Source organism: Panthera tigris, chromosome A3 (genome assembly GCF_018350195.1).
Source record: "Panthera tigris isolate Pti1 chromosome A3, P.tigris_Pti1_mat1.1, whole genome shotgun sequence".
NCBI classification, from domain to species: domain Eukaryota; kingdom Metazoa; phylum Chordata; class Mammalia; order Carnivora; family Felidae; genus Panthera; species Panthera tigris.
In genome coordinates this window covers 15,679,550-15,703,804 of record NC_056662.1, presented here as the reverse complement: position 1 = coordinate 15,703,804, position 24,255 = coordinate 15,679,550, and the positions used below count along the sequence as shown (strand labels likewise).

General features: G+C 51.4%; 1 protein-coding gene across 2 annotated transcripts; it reads left to right on the top strand.

The window, feature by feature from the left end:
* The first annotated feature begins 523 nt into the window (after positions 1-523).
* Positions 524-22,404, top strand: PABPC1L (poly(A) binding protein cytoplasmic 1 like). Of its 2 annotated transcripts, XM_042980319.1 has the most exons (15): positions 524-716; positions 2,745-2,938; positions 4,440-4,555; positions 6,906-7,045; positions 7,207-7,301; positions 10,566-10,703; positions 11,002-11,097; positions 15,773-16,039; positions 17,074-17,158; positions 17,791-17,919; positions 18,469-18,572; positions 19,410-19,503; positions 20,950-21,080; positions 21,510-21,578; positions 21,975-22,404. In XM_042980319.1, exons 1-14 carry the CDS (start codon positions 524-526, stop codon positions 21,570-21,572), a joined length of 1,845 nt encoding a protein of 614 aa, XP_042836253.1. In that variant the 3' UTR covers positions 21,573-21,578; positions 21,975-22,404. The 2 variants fall into 2 exon arrangements, with proteins under 2 accessions (XP_042836253.1, XP_007077871.2); XM_007077809.3 differs by lacking the exon at positions 21,975-22,404 and having other exon boundaries at positions 21,510-21,710.
* Positions 22,405-24,255: the final 1,851 nt, after the last annotated feature.

The window sequence follows — 24,255 nt, the reverse complement described above, 5'->3', positions numbered from 1 at the left end:
CAGACAGGGAAGGTTCCGGAAAAGATTTCAGCAACGGGAGACCCGGTGTCAAGGGAGACCTCTGTGGTCTCAAATTCTCACGTGGAGCCTTCAGTCCCCAATTCACACGGCCAGTCCCAGGAGGGGGTGCTGGATTCGGGCTGTGTCGATAAAAAGACTCCTTTCAGGAGGCGAGGTGCACAATCTTTTAAGCTGAGTTTCCGGCTCGGGATTCTGTTCGTATGTGAAACACAAAATGCGCGGTTCCCTCGAACGCTTGAGAAGAGAGCCATCCCTGTTACTGAGAAGGGCCCAGAAAGGCAATGACCGGGATTGGAACTGGGATCCGGCCCCGCTCTTACCCGCGTCCCCGCAGGCCCCGTTGAGGGCGCGCCCCGCCTCCGGAGGCGGGGTCCCAGGGGCACCACCTGGGGCCCCTGGAGCGCTGAGGGGTCCCAGCTGGGGGGGCGGGGCGGGGCGGGCGCTAAAGGGAGGGGCTGCCGCCGGAGAGGGAGAGCCCCGGAGCGGCGTCTCAGTTCCCGCCATGAACGCCAGCGGCCCGGGCTACCCGCTCGCCTCGCTCTATGTGGGCGACCTGCACCCCGACGTGACCGAGGCCATGCTGTATGAGAAGTTCTCGCCCGCCGGCCCCATCCTGTCCATCCGCGTGTGCCGCGACGTGGCCACCCGCCGCTCGCTGGGCTACGCCTACATCAACTTCCAGCAGCCCGCCGACGGTGAGCCCCCGGGGGAGGGCACAGACGCACCGACCGACAGATGGCATCTCAGGCCCGCGCTGCCATCTCTGGCTGCTCCTGCATCTCTCATTTTGCAACCAGGGACACTGAGGCCCAGAGATACAAGGGGTTGGAAGGGGCCCTGTCCCTAAGAGCCCCCCGAGACCGCTACGAGCAATTAGTGTGAGCTCACCGCGTGTTTTATTGGTGCTCCGTTGTACAGAGGAGAGCTATAAAGGCTGAGTGAAAACAGCTAAGGGGTTAAGGGGTCACGCCGGCCTCGGATCAGAAGGCCGGCAGCTGTGTGACTGAGCAATTAATCAACCGTTCTGTTTCAGTCGCATGTCTGAAAAATGGGGATCCTACCTACCTTATGTAGAGCGGTCGGGAGGGTGAGAAAGTCAAGGCACCTGGGGAGGATACAGGTGGAGTGGGGAAGCCAGGAGAGCTGGGCCTTGGGCTCCCGCCTGGCGGGGCTGCCAGACCTGAGCTTGCACCAAGAGGCTCCTCCTTGGGGAACCCTGAAAACCCCTCCACTCCAGGCCCCAACAGAGTTTTTCAGAGCTGATAGATAGGATTGATTAGAGCTTGCCAGGTGGTTACGGCCACACTTTACAGTGGAGAGGGTAAAGACTGAGAGCGCCAGGTCGGGCTGTGAGCCGGAGCAAGGGCTCACACTCAGTACCTCTTCTGTGAGATGGGGCTACGGCTTATCCCCCAGTAGCGTGGAAGGAACGAACTGTGTCTGTGACGTCTCTCCAGTATCATCTGGTGCAGCAGGAGGGCTCAGTAAGTGCTAATCTTAGAGAAGAATGGTAGCTATAACGTTCAGGCATAAGACTCCAGAAACCACCAAAAAAGGGCTGCCCCAGCCAAGTTCAAAAGCCACCACTCTTACTCTGGGTCTCCTGGGTGGATAGGGAGGTTTCCTAAACTGGGGGTTTGCTGGGGGTGGTTTTGCTGGCTTCCCAGCAGGTGACCGAGCTGGATCCCAGAGAGCCTTCTCCTTCGCTCTCTGCCTTACTCCGCACTGCCTCTAACATCTTCCTCCAAGCCCTGCACGCCCTGACCTTTTTGCCAGACTTCACAGATGGTATAAATCGAGCTCCAGGGAAGAGAAAGGAGTTTACCTCTTACTGGCAGGGAACAGGCCGTAGCAGTGGCCGGAGAATGGGCCTAGGGTGCTGTTCTCAGACACACTACCATTTACCAAACTCCTATTTTGTACCAGGCACAAAATGCAGGGCACCTTACATACCTGATTTTTTTTAAGTTTATTTATTTTGAGAGTGGGGGAGTGGGGGAGGCAGAGGGAGAGAATCCCAAGCAGGCTCTGCGCTGTCAGCAAGGACCACCCCCCCCCCCATGCGGGGGCTCTATCTCACAGTTCGTGAGACCTGAGGCAAAGTCCCACGCTTAAGTGACTGAGCCACCCAGGTGCCCCGCATACCTGATTTAATTTTCAACCCGGGGGTGGGTGGTATTCTCTCCCTTTGTTAGATGTGGGAAGGTGGGTAATAGTCTCATCATCCCCACTTTACAGGTGAAGAAACAGGCTCAGAGAGGTGTTATCCCCCAGAGTCCTGCTGCTGGGGATTGAATCTCTGCTCTGCCTCTCCGCACTTCTGAGCTTTCATTTCCCCTAACTGCTGCCACTCTTTGTCTAAAGGACCCTCCTTTACCTTTTTATCTACCCCACGTGCCCTCGAAACCGTGGTAGACCTGCTCTGCCACTGATCCTTCCCCCTTTCTGAGCCTCAGTTTCCCTCCGTGAAGTGGGGCTACGAATCCATGCTCACGCGGCTATTGTGAGGAGCTGAATGGGACCCCAACACGAGGGTGGGAGGAGCGCCATGCACGTTAATTATTTCTGCTCATCTCCTCTGAGGCTCCAGGCTCTTCTCTCAAGTGACACCCAGACAGTGGCACTGTTTTCTTTGTTCTGCTTCCAGTTAAGCGCCTCCGGGCTCAGGGAAAGAAATACCCTTACTTGCTCCCTTTTCTCCTCCTCCTCCTCCTCCTGTCCAGCGGAGCGGGCACTGGACACCATGAACTTCGAAGTGATCAGAGGACAGCCCATCCGCATCATGTGGTCCCAGCGGGACCCAGGACTCCGCAAGTCGGGTGTGGGCAACATCTTCATCAAGAACCTGGAGGACTCCATAGACAACAAGGCCTTATATGACACCTTCTCCACCTTTGGGAACATCCTCTCTTGCAAGGTGGGTGTGCCCCCTCGCGGGGGAGGGTCTGTGTCGCATACCTGTATGGTAGAGGGACGCCGAGCAACGCCTTGCCCCGCGGCCCACGGCTTTTCGGTACAGCTCAGGCGCAGCGAGCACGTTCAGTTGGTCTCTTCGCAGATCCATCGGAGGCCGCCTGTGTATCAGTCAGCTCTGGCTGCGTAACCAACGTCAGAGGTTAGGGGCTGTCAACAAGCATTTATTCAGCTCCTGATTCTGCAGTGGGCAATCTGGACGGGGTTCAGCCGGGCATTTCTGCTCTTGGCTGGGCTCCTTCGTATGCCCACTGAGAGCCGGCTGGCTCTGCTTCTAGAGGGCGGTTGGCTGCCAGCTGGAGCACCTCGGCTCCCCTCCCTACAGTCTTTCCTCCTCCAGCGGGCTAGCTCAGGCTATTCTCGTGACCGTGGCAGTGGCCCGGGGGACTGAGTGGAAGCTCACCAGGCCTCTTGAGATGTAAGCTCGGAACTGGCACACCACTGCTTCTACTGCCTTCTTTGGCCAAAGCAAGTCCTGAGACCAGCCCAGCTTCAGAGAGACAGGACAGAAATTATAAAGGGACATAGGAGGGCTGCTAACTAAGGCCATCCTGGCAGCCAAGCCTTGAGGCTTCCTCTGGACCCCTGTGGATTGGACAGAAAGCTGTATGTGACCCAGGCGAGTGTGGGAGGCCTACTGAGGACCTGCTGTGGGCCGGGTTAGCTGCAAGGCACACAAATGTCGGCCCCGCCCTGGGATCTCTCAGGCTGGTCGGAGATGGTGACACTTTTAGGAATAGCTGGAAATGGGGCTCTGAGGGAAAAGCATAGTGACCATGCAGTCAAAGGCCCAGGAAAGGTTTCCGTAGCACAGTGGGAAGAGAACCAGACCTGTAGTGCGGCCAGCTGCTGAGCAGAGTCAGCGCTACAGAGTCGGTCAGACCTTGGACTTTGGTGGCTGGGGTTCAGATCCTGCCACTTCCACTTCCTGGCTAGCAATGTACCCTTGGGCCAGTTTTCTAAGCTCTCCATACCTCAGCTTCCTCTAAAAGGGGGCGGTTGTAGAAGCCACCTCATAGGCTTGTTGTGCCTGTGTTTTACGTCTGGTAATCTTCACAACGTAAGGATACCTGGTACTCTGCTCACCGTCTAAGTGGTAGCCATAATAATCGGAAGCATGGCTGGCTAGTGACCTTGGGCTAGTCATTTATTCCTATTTTCCCCAATCAGGCTGGGGCTCAGAGGCTCAGAATTGCCTGGAGGGGTTCTTATAGTAAAATGTAACAAGATGAGCATGGGATACCCTTAGTGGTGCTCGGCCCAGAGTGGGGGCCCCAGTCACCGTGATTAAATCTGAATGGAAGAGCCGGGGCTTGAGTTAAAGGTGGAGGGACTGTGTGTGGGGCACAGAGCAAGCACTCAAATAGTAGTTGTTACCTGTGCCGTCCTTTTCCACCCGAACCCTCGGTTGCATGCTGCCTCTGTCCTTCTCCCCCGTGGTCCAGGTGGTGTGTGACAATCACGGTTCCCGAGGCTTCGGCTTCGTCCACTTTGAAACCCATGAGGCCGCTCAGCAGGCCATCGTCACCATGAACGGGATGCTGCTGAATGACCGCAAAGTGTGAGTGGTGCGCGGGGGAGGGGGGGGCCAGGGCTGCGGCCGACCTGGGGAGGGGGGCTGATGCCGTCCGTCACTGTCTGATGGGCACCAGCCACTAAGCCGCAGCCGGTACGCTCCTGGCAGTGTGACCTGAGCAGAGTTCGGGGTCTCAGGAGCTCCCTTTCCCCAAGTCAAAACGGGGCTGCCAATACTCGTGAGAGCATTGCTCCGAGGAGGGACTTTGCAGTTCCAGCAGGAACAGCTAGTGGCCACGTCACCCCTGGAGTCAGTGATTTCATCCGTTTTCCAGCCTTCTTGGCATGGCTGTGAAAATTCTTTTCGTAAACCTTTTGTGTCGTTTCATGGGATTTGGGGACAGGAAGGGAAGCAGGCCTGGGCTTAGCCCACCATCTTCATACCTTTAAGGGCAGCATCCCTCCCCCACCCCCTGCCGCCCCTCTTCACGGACGGGACAGTTGAGCTGCAGATGCTGGAGAGACCCTGCTCTGGGGTTCCCCGTCCCCACTTGTGACTCTGCCCCGGTGATGGCCGGCCCCACGCTCGGTGCCGTGGAGGCAAAGTGGCTTTGAGCCGGAAGATGCACTGAGGGTTACCTTGGCCAGTTTCTCGGGGGCGGCTCTCGTCAATGCATCTGAGCCCGGCAGGCTTTCCCCAGTTCGGCAAAGGACGTGACCTTCGTTAGCCACCGTCTGCCCGAGCTCACCTTTGCCCCTCCATCTTTAGTGCCAGCTACAGCTTATTTGTGCTAAGTGTGCCATAGACACCATTAAATGTTCTCTTTTTTCCCCCTTAATCTAGGATACTTTCCTAGATGTGTTTCCCCATGTGTAGACCATGTTGGTTCCGTTACTACTGCTTCTCTAGTGTACCCAGTACCTGTGAAGTGAATAAGCAAATGCCTGTGATCTGAGTTTCATCCCCAGTTTTTATTTTATTTATTTCTCTTTTAAAGTAATCTCTAGGGGCACCTGGGTGGCTCAGTTGGGTAAGCGTCCAGCTTCGGCTCAGGTCATGATCTCGTGGTTTGTGAGTTTGAGCCCCGCGTTGGGCTCTCTGCTGACAGTTCAGAGTCTGGAGCCCGTTTCAGACTCTGTGTCTCCCTCTCTCTCTCTCTCTGCCCTTCCCCCCACTCGCACTCGGTCTCTCAAAAATCATTTAAGAACAATTTTTTAAATTTAAATTTTAAATTAAAAAATTTAATTTAACGTGGGGCTTGAACTTACAACCCTGAGACCAAGAACCTCATGCTCTACCGACCAAGCCAGCCAAGTGTCCCTCGTCCCCAGTTTTATAAGAATGAACACTGAGGCTCAGAGAGGTGAAGTAACTTGCCCAGGGTCACACTGGTAGGCAACTGCAGAGTGGGGACTCAAGCCCTCCTCTGTAGGACTCTTTATTAAATTTTTTTTTTTCAACGTTTTTTATTTATTTTTGGGACAGGGAGAGACAGAGCATGAACGGGGGAGGGGCAGAGAGAGAGGGAGACACAGAATCGGAAACAGGCTCCGAGCCATCAGCCCAGAGCCTGACGCGGGGCTCGAACTCACGGAGCGCGAGATCGTGACCTGGCTGAAGTCGGACGCTTAACCGACTGCGCCACCCAGGCGCCCCTCCTCTGTAGGACTCTTTAGTTCCTGCTCTTCCCTCGTGTACACTCAACTGCCTGGTGTATGGTAGGAGGTCTCTGTGCATTTGCCACAAGAATAAAATCTTTTTTAAATAAAGTTTATTTTGAGAGAGCGAGAGGAGCAGAGAGAGAGAGAGAATCCCAAACAGGCTCCATGCCGTCAGTGCAGAGCCTGATGCGGGGCTTGAACTCAAGAACCGTGAGATCATGACCCGAGCTGAGAACAAGAGTCCGATGCTTAACTGACTGAGCCACCCAGGCGCCCCAAGAATGAAATCTTTTTTTTTTTTTTTTTTTTTTTAGCATTTATTTATTTTTGAGAGAGAGAGACAGAGCATGAGTGGGGGGTGAGGGGAGAGAGGGAGACACAGAATCTGAAGCAGGCCCCAGGCTCAGAGCTGTCAGAGCCCAATGTGGGGCTTGAACTCACGGACTGCGAGCTCATGACCTGAGGTGAAGTCCGACACTTAATGGAATGAGCCACCCAGGTGCCCCATAGAATGAAATCTTCTTAACCCGATGCTAGAACATAGAATCTTGGCTGTTGGAAGTGGTCTGGCCTTGGATGTAATTCATCTAAAGAGTATTGCCCTTCCCAGCCTTTCGATGAGGGATATAGGTGCCTGGAGGCTGATGGCAATTGACCCAAGTGACCCAGGGTTGCTGGGTGGAATGGGGGTGACTAATGGCTGGCAGCTACCTACCCTGTCAGTGTGTCCACAGCTTTGTTGGCCACTTCAAGTCTCGACGGGAGAGGGAAGCAGAGCTGGGAGCTCGGGCCATGGAGTTCACCAACATTTATGTGAAGAACCTCCACGTGGACGTGGATGAGCAGGGCCTACAGGACCTCTTCTCCCAGTTTGGTGGGCATGTTCCCCAAGGGAATCGGGCATCACTTTGTCTTCTGTCCCCAGGTTGGGCTGGGCGGAGGGGCCTTTCTGGAGCTTCTTGAGGAACTGGGGGAAGGAAGGGAAGCATCTTGGGGCTTCCCCAACTCCCTTTGAGCCAGGTTGGCCCTTCCCAGGGAAGATGCTGAGTGTGAAGGTGATGAGGGATGACAGCGGCCACTCCCGCGGCTTCGGCTTTGTCAACTTTGAGAAGCATGAGGAAGCCCAGAAGGTAGGAGCCTCCCCGTGGCCGTTTCCTGGAGGAGGTACCACACCAGTACTAGGAAGAAAGGAGATCAGGAGGAGGGGGCTCCAGCTGCCCACAGAGGAGAAGAAAGTTCCTCCCCAGCCTGGGCCCACAACAGTCAGGGCCCTGCCTGCCTGTGGCGAAGGCAGAAGGTTGCAACCTCACCTGGTGCTTCTAAACCCTAAGGCTGACTGCTTTTCATAGATTCTTGTCACCCAGGGGAAGTAGAGGGGTCTCTGAGACAGCCACCACCCTCTTCTTGAATTGATGGTGGGATTGAGGCCAGGGAGGGGAAGCGCTTAGGTTATTTCTTGCTTCCAGACCTTTGCAGATAAATGCTGTTTCTCAAAACCTTTCCCTTCTCTTACTCTTTAGATTAGTGCTATCCAGTAGAAATATAATGGGAGCCACGTGTGAGATTTAAAATTTTCCAGTAGCCATATTAAAAGGGGTAAAAAAAAAAAAAACAACCCACCAGAAATTGATTTTAATAATGTCTACCATTCAATTTAACATATTGAAATTATCACTCCAGTGAATATTCAATATAAAAACAGATATTTACATTCCCCCTTTTTTGGTACTAATTCTTTGAAACCTGGTACTTCCAGTACATGTCAACTCAGACTAGCCATATTTCAAGTGCTCAGGTAGCTGCACGCGGCTAGTGACCACCGTATCAGATGGTGTGGCTTCAGACTTAGTGCTTATCCTGTGGGTCTCGGCTTATGCTTTCCCTCCACCGAGGAGCCTCTTCTTTCATCCCGTGCTTCTGGTGAGGTGCCCTTTCTGTCTCTCTCCATCATTAACACAGATTTCCATGTAATAGGACTGAGGGTAGGGGCCGGATCTCATTTCACCCTTAAATCTCCAGCATTGCACCTGCCAGTACGTACTAGCTACCTATTGGCTGAACAAGTGAATGGTACAAGGTCACACAGTGACCGAGCTGGAGTGATGTTGTCCCATTTGCCTTCCTACCCTAAAGCTCTTTCCTTGGATGCTGCCCCATGAAGACCGTTGGACAAGGGGATCTCAGCTCATTGTGGGTTCTGGCTAGAGACCCTACCTGGTGCCATCTTGACGGCAGCCACTTCTTGCTGGGCGCTTGCCATGGGCCGGGCACTGTGCTGAGGGCTGCATACGCTCTCCTCGCTGCTTCACCAGTGTGGGCTAAACTGTTTTCAGGCTCCACAGGGTGGTAGCTAGCAAGAGGCAACATGGGGATTAGAACCAGCTCTTTCTGACTCAGAAGTCTTGTTCTTAAGTGAATGGCTCCTTTTGAAAGGTGACTTCTTGTGTGTCCTTGGACAAATGCCACTCTCTCTCTCTAGGCTTTGGTTTGCTCACCTGTAAAACGACAAGTTGGAATAGGTGGGTGAAGCCTCAGGGGTCTATAGACTCCACAGTCTTAGAGGCTTTGGTAATGACTTTTATGTTAATGATTTCTGTAAGCATGACTTTCTTTTGTACAGTGTTGTATTAGCTTCAGGTGTACAATATAGTGATTCAACAATTCTATATGCACCCTGATGTTTGTAGCAGCATTATCTACAATAGCCAAGTTATGGAATCAGCCCAAGTGTCCATCAGTTGACAAGTAGATAAAGAAGATGTGGGGTCACACACACATACACACACACAATGGAGTATTACCCATAAAAAACAATGAAATCTTGTTAAATAGGTGATGGGGAATTAAGGAGTGTACTTGTGATGAGCACCGGGTGATGAAGTGTTGAATCACTATACTGTACACCTGAAACTAATATTACGCTGTATGTTAACTAACCTATTTAACCCACCCGCCCCTTCCCCTCTGGTAACCATGAGTTTATTCTCTATAGTTGAGAGTCTGTTTCTTGGTTTGCCTCCCTCTCCCTCCCTCTCCCTCCCTCTCCCTCCCTCTCCCTCCCTCTCCCTCCCTCTCCCTCCCTCTCCCTCCCTCTCCCTCCCTCTCCCTCCCTCTCCCTCCCTCTCCCTCCCTCTCCCTCCCTCTCCCCCCCTCTCCCCCCCTCTCTCCCCCCCCTCTCCCCCCCCTCCCCCCCCTCTCCCCCCCTCTCCCCCCCCTCTCCCGCCCTCTCCCGCCCTCTCCCGCCCTCTCCCCCCCCTCTCCCGCCTTCTCCCCCCCTCTCTGCTCATTTTTTCCCTTAAATTCCACAAATGAGTGAAATCATACAGTATTTGCCTTACTCTATTTTGCTTAGCATTATACTCTCTAGCTCCATCTATGACCTTGAAATGGCAATATTTCCTTCTTGCTAATCGCTGAGTGATATTCCATTGTTATATTACAAAACTGTAGTAATCAAAACTGTGGTACTGGCAGAAAAATAGACATGTAGACCAGTGGAACAGAATAGAAAACCCAGGTAATGACCTTAAAGACTGACGTACAACTAGCAGTTTCTGTGGCCTTCGACTATGTTTACATAGATTTGCATATTTAGGTAAGGAAATATCCTCATGATGTAAAAATATTTACTAACTAGTTGGCCACTTAAAAAATTCCCTTTTTTTCAAGCCCCACTTTGGGTGTTAGAGCTTAAAAAAGGTCCTTTTCAAACATCTCCTCACTAACACTAGTGTCTAACCCTAACCATCGAGCTGGTACAGACACGAGTCTACCTTTTTGCTGATTTTTTTTTTTTTTTTTTTTTTTTGCAGATAAGTCCATGTAAATTCAGTTCAGTATAAATGCATTAAGAGAAGTTGCACATCTTGTAGAAGATGTAGGATTCCGTGCAATCAAAGCCACTGACCATTTAGGATGTGGCCTGCTTAGGCCAGCTATCTGAAGAAAAGAAGAAAAAAGGGTTAAGACGTGTTTCTTAACAAAAACGAAAGCCTTCGTAGTTAGCAAAAAGGATTCTTTGTGCTGTGAAATCCAGCATGAAGTGAAGGATGTTGATTATGCGCTCATGCCGTTTTGAAAGAATTCTGCTCCCTGCTCTGTTCAGATCATCAGTGTGTACATAAAGTTAAGAACCTAAAGGTTAACTGTGGGAAACTTTGCAAATTTCAATTTCACTTCTTAAAGTAGTGCGCAAATCAAGTTTGTTTGTTTTTTTTAAATCTATGGTTTACTCTGAAATTTTGTCCCATGTTTTTAAAAAAGTGGATTCTTTAAGTGGCTTTTATCCTGATACTAATTATTCTCAGCTAACAAGGCTGGCCTGGTTTGCAGGGACTGGAGGCCAGGGCCTCATGGGGGTGGTTACCAAGGACGCTCGCTCCCTCTCTGCCCAGGCCGTGACGGACATGAATGGGAAGGAGGTGAGAGGGCGGCTACTGTACGTGGGCCGGGCCCAGAAGCGGGTGGAAAGGCAGAATGAGCTGAAGCGTAGGTTCGAGCAGATGAAGCAGGACCGGCTGACCCGTTACCAGGTGAGGGTCAGTCCCCTGGTGACCGCTGCAGCCATGTGAGAGTGTGTGTGTGGAGGTCCTGAATATGAAGCCTTTCTCCAGCAATCCCACCCCCAGGAAGCTGGCTTTAGGGGCCATGGGGGCTGCAGCTTCCAGTGATGGGCACGCTGGCTGGGGGCGTGGGTGCCATGCCAGACTGGAAGCAGGAGGCTTGGTGGCCAAGGCTTCCAGGGCCCCCGTGGCCTACATTGGTCCCCGACATGAGGTAACCTGGGGCGTGGAGGGGAAGGGACACATCCACAGTAACCTCTCTTTCTAGGGTGTGAACCTGTATGTTAAGAACCTGGATGACTCCATCGATGATGAGAAGCTAAGAAGAGAGTTCTCTCCCTATGGAGTGATTACCAGTGCCAAGGTGAGGGCTGGGGGTGGGGCACCTACAGGGGATAGAGAGCCTGCCCCTCCATCTTCCTGCTGCCTATACACCCCTTCTTCCAGGGAGTTGGTGCTGAGCTACTCCTTTTAAGAGTTTGGGGGGCTATGTCTGACCCCCCCATTGGAACTTGACGTCCATCTGCAGCCTTGTCTGCTCTGGAGGGGAAGAGGGTTGAAGTCCAGTCCCAATCATACAGCTGGACTTATTGGGGCTCACTGTAACCTTGGTTCATTTAATAAGCATTTATTGAGTGCCTACTGTATGCCAGATTCTAGAAATTCATGTTTCAGAATTTCCACTGCTTGTTTTGTTGTCTCTCGGACCCCCGTCCCCCCATCTGGAAAATGAGAAGGTTGGGCTGCTATATTCTTCATTCGTTCATTCATTCCCCGTTTACTGAGCACCTACCACCTGCCCAGCCCCCTTAGCACCTGATAAGTGATGATTGGCTGTTCTACTCAGTAGCTCTGTGACTTTTAGCAGGTGTCTTCTGACCTTCATCCCCACAAGGAGAGTGTTGGGCTCATTGGATGGTTCTCAACCCTGGCTTATTAAAACTCCCCTGGGGAGCTCTTAAAGACAGACACCTGAGTCAGACGACTCACGATCTCTGAGTAGGGCCTGGGCATTTTATTTTAAAAGCTCCCCAGGTGATTTTAAGATGACCCAGCATTCATTCATTCCATCCTTAAGCACCTCCTGTCTTACCGGGCCCTCTGGGAAGTATACAGTAACAAGTTAGATGTGGTTCTTGCCCTCGAGTAGCTTATAGTCAAGTGGGGAAGTCAGACACATCACTAACTCAAATCTATTATAAGGTGTTTTTGTAGTGAGGGTGGGAGTACTGGAGGCAGAGGTATGGTAGCCCAGGGGAACAGGAAGGAGGGCTTCCTGTAAGAAGTGTGAGAAACATTTGGCTTGGCTGTGAGGAGGTAGGGAGCTGCAGGTGGGAATGAGGAACTTTCCAAAGAGATCAGTGTGAGTAATGGGGCTGGAGACCAGCACATGTGATGCAATGGTTGGGTTCTTAGGAAGTTCTTTTGCCTGTTAAATCCCATTTTTTTAAGTTTATTTTTATTTATTTAGAGAGTGAGAGCAGGGAAGGGGCAGAGAGAGAGAATACCAAGTAGGCTCCATGCTGTCAGTACAGAACCTGCTGTGAGGCTTGATCCTGCGAACCGCGAGATCATGACCTGAGCCAAAATCAAGAGTCAGATGCTTGGGGAGCCTGGGTGGCTCAGTAAGTTAAGCATCTGACTTCGGCTCAGGTCATGGTCCCATGGTTTGTGAGTTTGAGCCCTGCGTCAGGCTCTGTGCTGACAGCCCAGAGCCTGGAGCCTGCTTCAGATTCTGTGTCTCCCTCTCTCTCTCTCTGCCCTTCCCCTGCTCATGCTCTGTCTCTCAAAAATAAACATTAAAAAAATTTTTTTTCTTTTAATGTTTACTTATTCCTGAGCGAGCGAGAGAGAGACAGTGACAGTGTGAGCAGGGGCAGAGGAGAGGCAGAGAGAGAGACACAGAACTCGAAGTGGGCTCCAGGTTCTGGGCTGTCAGCACAGAGGCTGATGTGGGGCTTGAACTGTGAGATCATGATCTGAGCCGAAGTCTGATGCTTAACCAACTGAGCTACCTAGGCAGCCCTGTTGAATCCAATTTTAAATGGCTGGTGTTTGGGGAAGAGGTTCTAACAGTTTTTGAGTTAAGGACTCAAATGTGACCGAGCTGTGGGACATGTAAATTAAGCATCAATAAATTTGCTTAAACATTATAAAAAAGCCGTGGGCCCTCTTGCCCAGCAAATTTATATTTTGGGTATAAATTTGGGTAGTATTGTGGTCTAAATCCCAGTCCTACCATTAACTAGCTGTAGGATCTGCAGGAAGTGACTTTGCCGCTTGGAGCCCGTTTACCCGTCTGTAAAGTGGGAGCAACCTTCCCTACCTCTCGAGGTGTCCTGAGCACTAAAGAGTCAGCATGTAGAGCGCCTGCCCACAACAAGTGGTAAAATAGTGATCTGATTATTCACACATTGTGTATAATTTCTGGGGATTCACCCACCTCCTTGAGGACTCCTCGAGTGGAGGGAATTCTAAAAATCTGGGTTACTTAGAGTTGTGGCACTATCTTGTTAGTTGACCAATTAGGTTATAAAATGGGGGTTTTATGTAGGCTTACATATTTATATGATTTCTATTATATATAAAATACAGTGATTATGAAAACAAGTTAAGGTATATAAAGTGCTAATAACACTGTCACATTCATAGCAGCTATATAAGTGCATTTTATCATTATTTACTACCTAACAGAAGTTTTTATTACCTTGCTAAGACAATACTTTTGTGTCAAGAAAATTTGGCTGTTTGATGATAGCCTACAGATCCCTTCTGAGAATATCCTTAAATGCCTAAAAGAAAATTCACAGGATTGCAGAGAAACAATTCTACTGAAATATAATTATCAAAATGCTAAGGTAACAGCAGTATGGGGTTCATAATTACATCAAACGAGAAGGTCTAGAGAGGTACCAATTAGCACAAATGATATTTTGAGATCCGCAGTGGTTGACATATGAAAATATCTTCTTTCTCCTCCTGACAAAATCACCAGCACAGCCAAGACTCCCCTATTTTTGTTGCCTGTGTTCAAAATAGAAGGAAACACTACTGTGAAAATTAAGATGCCATTTTTCCCCCCATCCAAGTTCACAGACCCCCTGAATTCTATCCATTGGCCTCCCTCGGTGTGGTGGGGGGGGGGGGGTGGGGATCTGTGAACCCTCAGGGTCAGGCCCCCGTATGAATGGGTTGCAAGGTGCAGTTTGAAAATTGATGATGTGTAGAGAATGGGCTTTAATAGAGCAGATTTAAAAAGTATGTCAGTTCAGATCTAAATGCATGGGCCAGGCCAATGTCTAGACCTCCCCCTACCCCCAAAATTAAGAACCATAAATGCAATGTGGATTGGATCCTGGAAAAGAAAAAAAAATATTAGAAAAACTAGGGGAATCCCAATGAAATCTGCAGTTCAGTCAATAGCATTGTAGCTAATAACAACCGTATCGATGTTAACATCCTGGTTTTGACACATGTGGACTGGTCTCGGCCAAGTCCCTCTGACTCGTTCACACTGGGGCAACCCTGGGTGAAAGATGGCTGCCCTGTACTGTTTTTGCAACTTTTCTGTATACCTAGAGGTATTGCAAAATAAAAAGGTTATTTTAATAACAACACTAAGAATGCCTTCCCCAGAAGGAGAAATCCCCAGATTTCTCCTAAAGAATCTGGCTCAGTGCCTTGCAGAGGCAATGGAAGTCACCAGAATGCTGCATTGGGTTCAAATTCTGGCTGATGGGTGCCCACAGGCTGGGTGACCCTGGACGAGTTCCCACCCACCTTTTTTTCCCCCCCCCAATTGTAATAAGGATTTTTATTTCCACCACAAAGAAAATTAACAGAATAGGCACAAAAAGTATAAATTTAAACCTTTTAATTTTTATATTCCATACCGTTTTTTAACTTTAATTTTTTTAATTATTAACTTTTTGAATAAATAAATATTTATTTATTTATTTACAAGTTTATTTTAGAGAGCAAGCGTGTGTGAGTGGTAGAAGGAAAGAGACTCTTAAGCAGGCTCCACACCCAGTGCAAAGCCCAACACAAGGCTCCACCTCCCGACGCTGAGATCATGACCGGAGCTGAAATCAAGAGTCAGATGCTTAACCGACTGAGCCATCCACGTGCCCCCATTCAAATCTAAGTTTTTATTGGAGTCTAGGATACCTAACTCTTAAGAACATTTTATTTCCATAATTTCACAAATGAACTAAAGAATCCTAAGAATTAAAATAATCAGAGGGTAGTCGAAATGCAGATTTTCATCACAGTGACCTCAAACGAAGTGTTTAAGATCGTGGCTCTGGCTAAGGACCCCTGCCTGCCCTGTTCTTGGATTTTAACCAATCCTAAACTGTCCTCTTCATCCTAGCCCCTCTGATGAGGGTAGATACCATTTAAACCGGCCTTCCATCACAGCCTAGGAAAATCATTTCAGAAAGAAAATTTAAATATAAAAAAAAAAATTCTGAAATGCTGCTGTTCTCACGGACTCTAGGGAATGTCCTGTTAAACAGTGAGCAGCTGGGGTGCCTGGGTGGCTGAGTCGGTTAAGCGTCCGACTTCGGCTCAGGTCATGATCTCACGGTCCATGAGTTTGAGCCCCATGTCGGGCTCTGTGCTGACAGCTCAGAGCCTGGAGCCTGCTTCAGATTCTGTGTCTCCCCCTCTGACCCTCCCCCGTTCGTGCTCTGTCTCTGTCTCAAAAATAAATAAACATTAAAAAAAAATTTTTTTAAAAACAGCGAGCAGCCCTCAGTTAGCAAGTTGACTGGTCTCAGCCAAGTCACTCCTGAGCCCCCGCTTCCGTCACCTGTGAAGCGGGAGTCGTGGTGCCCCCCACGATCAGGTGGCGGCGCCTGTGGAGCAAGAAGGCAGTCCGGCATCTGGCATGCGGTGGGCCTCAGTCAATGTCAGGGTGACAGTTTCTCCTGGGCCTGCTCACTGCCCGGCTGGGCCCCGGGGGAGGAGGGGGACACAGCCCCAGGAGTCTTCCTTCCCCACCCCCAGCAGCCCTTGTCTTGTCTTGCTTTTAGGTGATGACAGAGGGTGGCCACAGCAAGGGGTTTGGCTTTGTGTGTTTTTCCTCTCCAGAAGAGGCGACAAAGGCCGTGACAGAGATGAACGGGCGCATCGTGGGCACCAAGCCGCTGTACGTGGCCCTGGCCCAGCGCAAAGAGGAACGGAAGGCCATCTTGACCAACCAGTACATGCAGCGCCTGTCTACTGTGCGGGCCCTGGGTGGCCCCCTCTTGGGCTCCTTCCAGCAGCCCGCCAGCTACTTCCTGCCCGCTGTGCCCCAGGTGATGGCCTGCCCGAACCCCACTGCACCCCTTCCCTGACAGCCAGGTAGAGCAGGAAGACAGCCTCACAGGTAGATGTAGCTTCTCAACTTGTTTCTGCTGGAAACTTGGCAGGCAGGCCACTTTAACCCCACCTGGTAACGGGGGGTAAGAGTGTGTGTCCCCAACCAGGGAGAGGTTCGTGTTGTGCTAAAAAACATGCTCCCCGGTCAAATAAGTTTGAGAAACCCTGCATTAAGGAAAAGGAACTAGCTTTCCTTATTATACAATGCTTTACCGCACACATTATTCTACCCTAACGTGCTGGTGTGCGTCAGGACTTTCCCAAACCAGCAGAGAGCATGTAGCATTTCCCCAGCTTAGATGGTCCTGTTTTGTGGGCTGCCTGCCAACCTCTCTCCTGGAGGCCAATGTTCTGAGCGGCCCCCCTTGGGAAGGGAGCTCCCAGGACTTGGAGTGGAAAGGTGTTGGCCATTTGCAGCTGCGGGGATGGACGTATCTGCTCCCCTGCTCCTTTTACTTATTTTTAATTTTTTAAAGTTTTATTTATTTTGAGAGCGAGCATGAACAGGGGAGGGACAAAGAGAGGGAGAGAGCGAATCCCAAGCAGGCTCCATGCTGTCAGCACAGAGTCCAGTGCGGGGCTCAAACTCCCAAACTGAGATCGTGACCTGAGCTGAAATCAGGAGGTGAACGCTTAACCAACTATGCCACCCAGGCGCCCCACCCCCCACTCCTCTTAGCAGTAGCTTAAGCTGGCACAAGTCTGAGTAGGTCTGTCAGCATTTTATGCTGCTGTTTGGGCCAGTGGCTCTGATGATAAGGGGCGAGGATTGAACCTGACACCTTGCCCTGGAAGGCTCGGGGCTAACGAATAGCCTGAACTGGGGTAGCGGAGATTTCATCCCAGCTTGTGGGTCTTTACTAATCAGTAACCCTGGAGGGGGGCGGTGGAGTTTCCGCAGGGGTGTCCATGAGGGGATGCGGTTTCTCACCTGCTGCGACCCCCTCACCCCCAGTCTTCTCCCGCACAGCCTCCTGCCCAGACTGCGTACTATGCGTCCAGCTCTCCCATGCAGCCTGCCCCCAGGTGGACGGCCCAGCCTCCAAGACCCTCGTGTGAGTGACTCCGCCCCTTGTACCCTTAGCCTGGCCCACGGACGGTGGACCCCTCAGGGCAGCGTGGAACCTGGGGCTATGAACACAGGCTTTGGGGGCAAGCCTGGCTCTACTTCCCAGGGTGTTCATTTGGGTGGGTAACTTCACCTCTCTGAACCTCAGTTTCCTCTTCTGAATGAGGTGTGCATAAAGCCCCAAGCAGTGCCGACCTTGTGAAAGACTAGCGGTGCAGCCATTCTCTTCAGTTAGCTCCCAAGACTTGTCTGATCTGTGACCATGAGAACGCACTCCCATGGCAGTCTTGCCCCTCCGGCCCCTCTCTGGGAGCAGAGCTCGCCCTCCCTTGCAGCTGCTTGGGGACCCAGCGGGTGTGATCATGCGGTCTGTGCGTCCTGGGGCTTGTGTAGAAACAAGTCGGCTTTGTAATTGAAGACTTCCACACACTCCCCTTCCCTGGAGTTCTGGGTCTGCCTGACTAGGTGAATTCACCCATCTTTTTTGCTGCGAATGTTCTACTTCCCTTTCCCACCCATTGCCTTTCTCACCCCAGAACCTTCAGGGCGCAGTGTGCCGCTCTGATTGTCCTGCCCCTGCCCCACCGACCTTTCTCTCCGTGTTCTTTGTGCCACAAGCCACCTACCCTCCAGCTGCCTCAATGATCCGACCACCAGCCATGTTGCGGCGCCCCCCGGCGCAGGTCAGCGGTGTCAGGCAGGCCTCCACCCAGGTGCCACCCACGGTGCCCCACACCCAGAGAGTGGGTGAGTGTGGGCTGGGTCAAGAGGAACGGGTGTGCGCGGAGGGTGGGGTAGGGGCTTGGTGCTGGGTTGGCACAGGCGGGGAGTCAGGACTGGCCTCCGTGGTGACCTTGCCGTTTGCCTCTTGGAGGGTAGAGCTGACTTTGGAGGCCGTGAGGCACAGTAGTTCGTTTGGGCTCCAGAGTCCCACAGACCCGGTTCCTGGGGCCAACTCGCTCTGTGGCCTTGCTAACTACTGTATCTGATCACCTACCTCATCTTTTTAAAATAGGGATGAAAATAGCCCTCCTGTTTTGTCGTGTGGGTGAATGAGATCACACATGGCGGGGCTTAGCATCACATCAGAACCTTAGCAAGTACTGCGGCAGCTGTGAACAAGGGCGTAGGTTTGAGCTGTAAGGCCAGCACATCTGTTCCTTCATTCGGCAAATGTTTGTACATCTGCGTGCCGGCCTCACAGTCGGTGCTGGGGATTCTACATGAATGCTTGTCTTTAGGCTTCCTGGCTTTAGATCACTGTCAGGCCCTAACTCCCCTGCTTACTCCTTACAGCCAATATTGGCACCCAGACCACAGGAGCCAGCGGGGCGGGATATCCTGCACCAAGTGGGCCTCTGCTGACACACAAATATTCCTCAGCAACATACAACCACGGGGTAAGGCTGGCCTGACTGCCCTCTTAGTCTGGGCTCCTGGGGCCTTGGCTCAGAACCTTGGCTAAGGCACTGGCCCTCGTTTGTTTGCTTCTCTTCTTGAATTATAAACGAGCAAAGTTTCATTTAGTAACGTGTACAATTGAGAAACAATCCCCCTTACTAACAGAAGGAGGGAAAGAGCCAAGATCATGTTTGGTTTATTAATTATGATTTGCTCTGCCTGGATTATTAACAAAAGTAATCTGTATTTCCTTCGTATTCAGTGTTGAGCAGCAAGGAAAAATATCCTAGCGATATGCTGAATATTGAAGGGATGGGATTAATCTACAAAACAGAACTAAAAATACCTACTGTGATTAAATTAAAAGGTTATGTATTTATCTTCCTGCCCAAGTCTCAAACTCGGCATTATCATATCCTGTCTAGAATTTTAATGTGTATACTTCAGACTCTTCCTTGCAAAAGAAACAAGGGAGTAGTCTTTAAACAGCAACATGCTTTTAAAGTTACCAGGATAGGGAAAGGTCAGAAGTATGCCGGGGATGTGGCCATAAAGCTACTTGATAAAAAGTGCCTTATTTGGCATGAAGTGGTTAGTAATGTGTGACTTTCACTTGGCAACATCCAGTGGGGCCTTGACAGGTTCCTGGCACCGTGGAAGGCGTCGGAATTAGAGGGTGACTTTGTCTATCCCACTGTGCCCTTGTTAGGGACTCTGTCCCACCCGATTGTCCATACCTTGCCCCCTGGGAGGCCTGTGCTCACCTGACAGGGTGAGGGTTTTGAGGCCTTGCCCATCTGTGGTGGTGAAGGGATGTGTCCCCGGCACCATTGCAGGTCCAGGAGCCTGCTGTGCGCATCCCGGGACAGGAGCCCCTGACGGCGTCCATGCTGGCCGCAGCGCCACTGCACGAACAAAAGCAGATGATTGGTGAGTGGCTGGAGCAGGAAGCAGGGGGAGTTGGCCAGCCTGGCAGGAAACATGTTGAGTGGAGGTGAGACACGTGGACGAGGTCCAGCTTTGCCGCTGACCAACCTGCCGGGTGGCTTGGTCCGGGTTGCCTCTGCTCTCCTCGGCTTCCCTCTCGTCTTAAAGCACTGGTCAGACCAGATGGTCCTGAGGTTTCCTCAGTTCTGCTGTTCAAGGGCCGTGACAGGCTTGGAGAGATCGCAGCTGTGGGCAGATCTGCGGCCAGGACTAAGGGTTTCTGTTGGTGGGTGTTGCCGTTTCTTACATCTCCTGAATGGGAAGAAGCCATCACCACATGTCCTCTGTCTCCCAGTGCCCGCTGCAGGGAGGTGGGAAATAAATGTGCAGAAATTCGTATTTGCACATTCTCCACTGGACTGCGAGTTCCTTGTGCAATTCTCCTCCAGCCCAGTGTCTACGGCAAGCCCTGCTAAAGGATGCCGCTAACTGCTGAGTGAATAACTTGCCAGGTTCTTGCCTTCACGGCCACCAAGATTTCCAGAACCTCTCTGAAGTCCATCCCGATTCCCTCCACTTGTTTTCTCGGCTCACTTGGGGTTTTGCCACTTTACTACCCACTCTTCAAAGGAAGATTCTAAATGGGCTTAATGGAGGCAGAAGGCTCTGTTAGCAGTTCCCTGTAAACCTCTTCACTTTCCTCACGGGGAAACTCTCCCACCCAGCACACAATCCTGGCCAGACCCTCCACACATGGCCAAGATGGGCTGACCACCAACGCTAGGCTCTGCCACCAGAAGTGCCTGATGGCGGAAGGTGAATTTATCTCGTGTGTGTGGCTCCTCCTACCCCCAAAAAAGTCTAGTCCCAAAAAAGCCTGTCTTGTCTAGAATCTCAATGTGTTTATTGGAACTATTTCTTGCAAAATGAACAAGAGTAGTCTTGGAAATTTTTTTTTTTTTTTTAATGTTCACTTATTTTTGAGGGAGGGAGAGAGCATGAGTGTGAGCGGGGAAGGGGCAGAGAGAGTGAGGGAGACACAGACTCGGAAGCAGGCTCCAGGCTCCGAGCTGTCAGCACAGAGCCCGACGTGGGGCTCGAACTCACGAGCTGTGAGATCATGACCTGAGCTGAAGTCGGAAGCTTAACCGACTGAGCCACCCAGCTGCCCCAAACAAGAGTAGTCTTTAAACACCAACCAAGTTTGTGTCAGGCTCTGTGTAGATTCGTTCATGTAGAATGTCAAATTTGATTCTTCAAACTAGCCTCCGAAGCGGGGTTTGCTCTGCGCACTTTACAGTTGGGAGAGAGCCTCCCAGTGAGGCTAAGTGACACAGGTCAGAAGGAGCAGTTCTGGGACGGCCCCCCACCACATGCCTTACTGCTCCCTTCCACAGTACCCCCTGCCTCCCTGGGGCTGCTGGGGTATCAGCCAGGTGTTCTGTACAGGTGAGCGTCTGTACCCCCTTATCTACGATGCCCACACCCAGCTGGCTGGCAAGATCACGGGCATGCTGCTGGAGATCGACAACTCGGAGTTGCTGCTCATGCTGGAGTCCCCGGAGTCCCTCAATGCCAAGGTGGGCTGGGGCCTGGGTGGCAGGGTGCCTCGCGAGGACAGGAGGAGAGCTCATGACGAACACCTCTCCTAGAGGACTTAGCAAAGTTTACCTTCCCGCTGACGCCAGCTCGTACGGGCTGCATCTGCGAGCGGGAGGCCTCGGGGTTGGCCCCTCCGGCCCCTCCAGGTTAATTCTCTGCAGCTCCACGTGCAAGGTGTCGGTACAGGCACGTGTTCTGAGGACCGGGCTCAGGTTCTCCCAGCTGTCCGGCGGCGTCCATCTGTCTGGAGAAGGCAACCGACGACCCGCTCATCACGGGCGCTCGCCAACGGCAGTGCCGTGGAGGGAGGCGACTTGTGGCATCTAGCACGCGGGGGCAGTGGGCGGCCAGGGCTCTCCCGGGGACCCCGCTGGGCAGCTGCACTAACCCCCACTCACGACCCACAGGTGGAAGAGGCTTTGGCGGTGCTGCAGGCACACCAGGCCGCGGAGCTGACAAAAGTGCTCTGAAACCAGGTGGGTGGCTGGGGGTGGGAGAGAAGGAGATGGAAGCAGCGGTGGGCCCAAGAGAAGCCGGGAAGAGGCGGGCAGGGGCTGACTTTGAGAAACCCGCGGAGAAACCATGTTGGCGCCGGCTCGCTCTCTGGAGCACCGAGGAGTTTGGGGGAAGCTGCGAGGCGCAAAGGAGCGGACAGACCGTGGGAGGAGAATGAGTGTTGACCACCGTGCGAAGTGCGGGTGTTTTCTCGCCAGCTGCCCTGCCTGGCGTCCCTGGGGATAGGCTGGGCTGTCCCTGGGCACTGGGTGAATTTATCTTGTGTATGTGGCCTGCTTCGTCTGCTCTGCCTTCTCCGTTGAGACCAGGTGTCTGCTGTATGTTAGAAGGATGCATTCCTCTCCTTTCATCCCCAGACAGCGGGATCCTCACTCCCTCGGCTGAACAGCGCTTCCTGCTCTTGGCTCTCTGTCCCCGGGAGCTGTAACTTATTTCCCACTCAGGCTGTATCTGTACTTGAGCTCTGTATGTGGAATGAAGGCCGGTCCCCCCCCGCCAGCCTGTCACCCTTTCCTTTTGTGCATTAAAAGTGCTGCAAACCGTCTTGTCTCCCAGGAGGCCTTCTTGTGTCTGAGGGAGGTGGGCCAGAGCCAAGGGTGGACTTGACTGGGTTGGGGATGTGGCTCGAAGGAACAGAAGCCCAAAGAGTTATGGGAGAAGCTGTGTGTGCGCCAGACCAAGGTCGCCAGGAACTGAGCAGGACCGTCTGGAACGGCCCCAGAGGAGCAGACGCCCACCAGGCAGTGGCTCAGTGCGGGACTGAATGGTTGTCCTCACACGGCACCGAGAGAAGGAGCTAAAGCTACAGGTGCCCACATGTGACGTACACGGAGGTTTCTGGACCCCGGGCTTGAGTACCCCGCAATGCAGGTATACACCCCGGAAGCAGCAACTACTTGTAGGCTCTGGGCTGGCTGGCTGAGGGCTCTGTAACACCATCAGAGACGAACCCATGTAGAATTGCTTTAGGATCCCTTCCCGGGTCCTGGTTTTACCTTCTATGTTTTCCTTAGTAAATCAAGATGCCTGCCTTTTAGACTTCAAGAAGAAAAAGTCAGTTGTGAATGGATGGCACCACTAACCCTGCCTCAAATCAGGTAAGAGTCGTGCCTGCCTAAGAGGTGGCTCAGTCGGTTGAGCGTCCGACTTCGGCTCAGGTCACGATCTCGAGGTCTGTGAGTTTGAGCCCCACGTCGGGCTCTGTGCTGACAGCTCGGAGCCTGGAGCCTGCTTCGGATTCTGTGTCTCCCTCTCTCTCTGTCCCTCCCCTGCTTGTGCACAGACACTCTCTCTCAAAAATAAACATTAAAAAAAAAAAAAATCATACCCAAGGAGCTCAAGATAATTGATCTAAAAAATACCTTAAAGACATTTATAATATTCAAACACATAAAGGAAAAACATTTGTTAAGACTAGATATCACAGGAAGAAAAACCAGATTTAAAAATAACTAAAACTTCTAGGAAGCAAAAAAAGTAGTCACAGAAATAAACTCAATGTCTGGGTCAAACAGTTGATTACATATGGGTAAAAAAAGAATGATAGATGATAAATTTAGAGAAAACACCCAGAAAGTAGCACAGAGATCTAAAACATGGGAAATGTGGAAATAAAAAGGAGAAATGACCATAAAGGGAAGAAACCAAGGGTCCTGACAGCTGCTATTATCTTTGTGGGATATAAAGTGGTATGACAGTTGGAGGACAATATACCAGCGTCACAATATGACAAATACACATGAAACTATTCAAATACTTCAGAAAACTTCTAGGAGGGGAGCCTGGGTGGCTCAGTTGGTTAAGTGTCCAACTTCAGTTCAAGTCATGATCTCAGTTTGTTGAGTTCGAGCCCCGCATCGGGCTCTGTGCTGACAGCTTGGAGCCTGGAGCCTGCTTGGGATTCTGTGTCTCCCTCTCTGCTTCTCCCCTGCTCGTGCTCTCTCAAAAATAAATGTTAAAAAAATTTCCTAGGAAATACTAAAAAAGAAGGAACATTTGTATGTAAGGTGTTCCCTGCAGTTATTTATAATAGTGAAAAATTAGGAACAACCAAAATGTCCAGCAACGGATAAATGATTAAAAAACACTTAAGTGTGATAAATATAATAAAGCGTTGTATTCTCTCAAAAAAAAGGCGGGGGGCAATAATAGGGGTCCAGCTCCCCACTTTAGTCCCTTGGCCATGCCCACGGAGTCTGTCCAGACCCTGAAATCTGCTTAGCTCAGAGGTCTGTGGCTGCTCACAGGAAAGCATCTCCTCCTTCCAAAAGGTCAGAATCAGTGTGCTAACAGCTGAGTGGGGCTCAACATGCTATGTGACAGGGAGCAAAGGGACAATGAAAACCCTGTCTTTAGAGTCCTCAAATTTCTGCTTAAGGGGAAAACAATTTAATTGGGACACAGCCCAGGAAAGGGTAGCAGCCCTTAGTTCTGGACAAATCCTAAAGCGCCCTCCAGCCTCATCCACACCACGTTTTGTGAACTCGAGGGGTACTTTCTGTCCTGGTCCTCACCCTGTCCTCCTACCTAGGGCCTTTACAAATGTCTGTTTCGTCTGCTTGGATTGTTTTTCTGCCTTCTTTACCAGTTAAACTCCCACATTAGAACTCAATTCGAGCTCTACTTCCTCAGGGACCC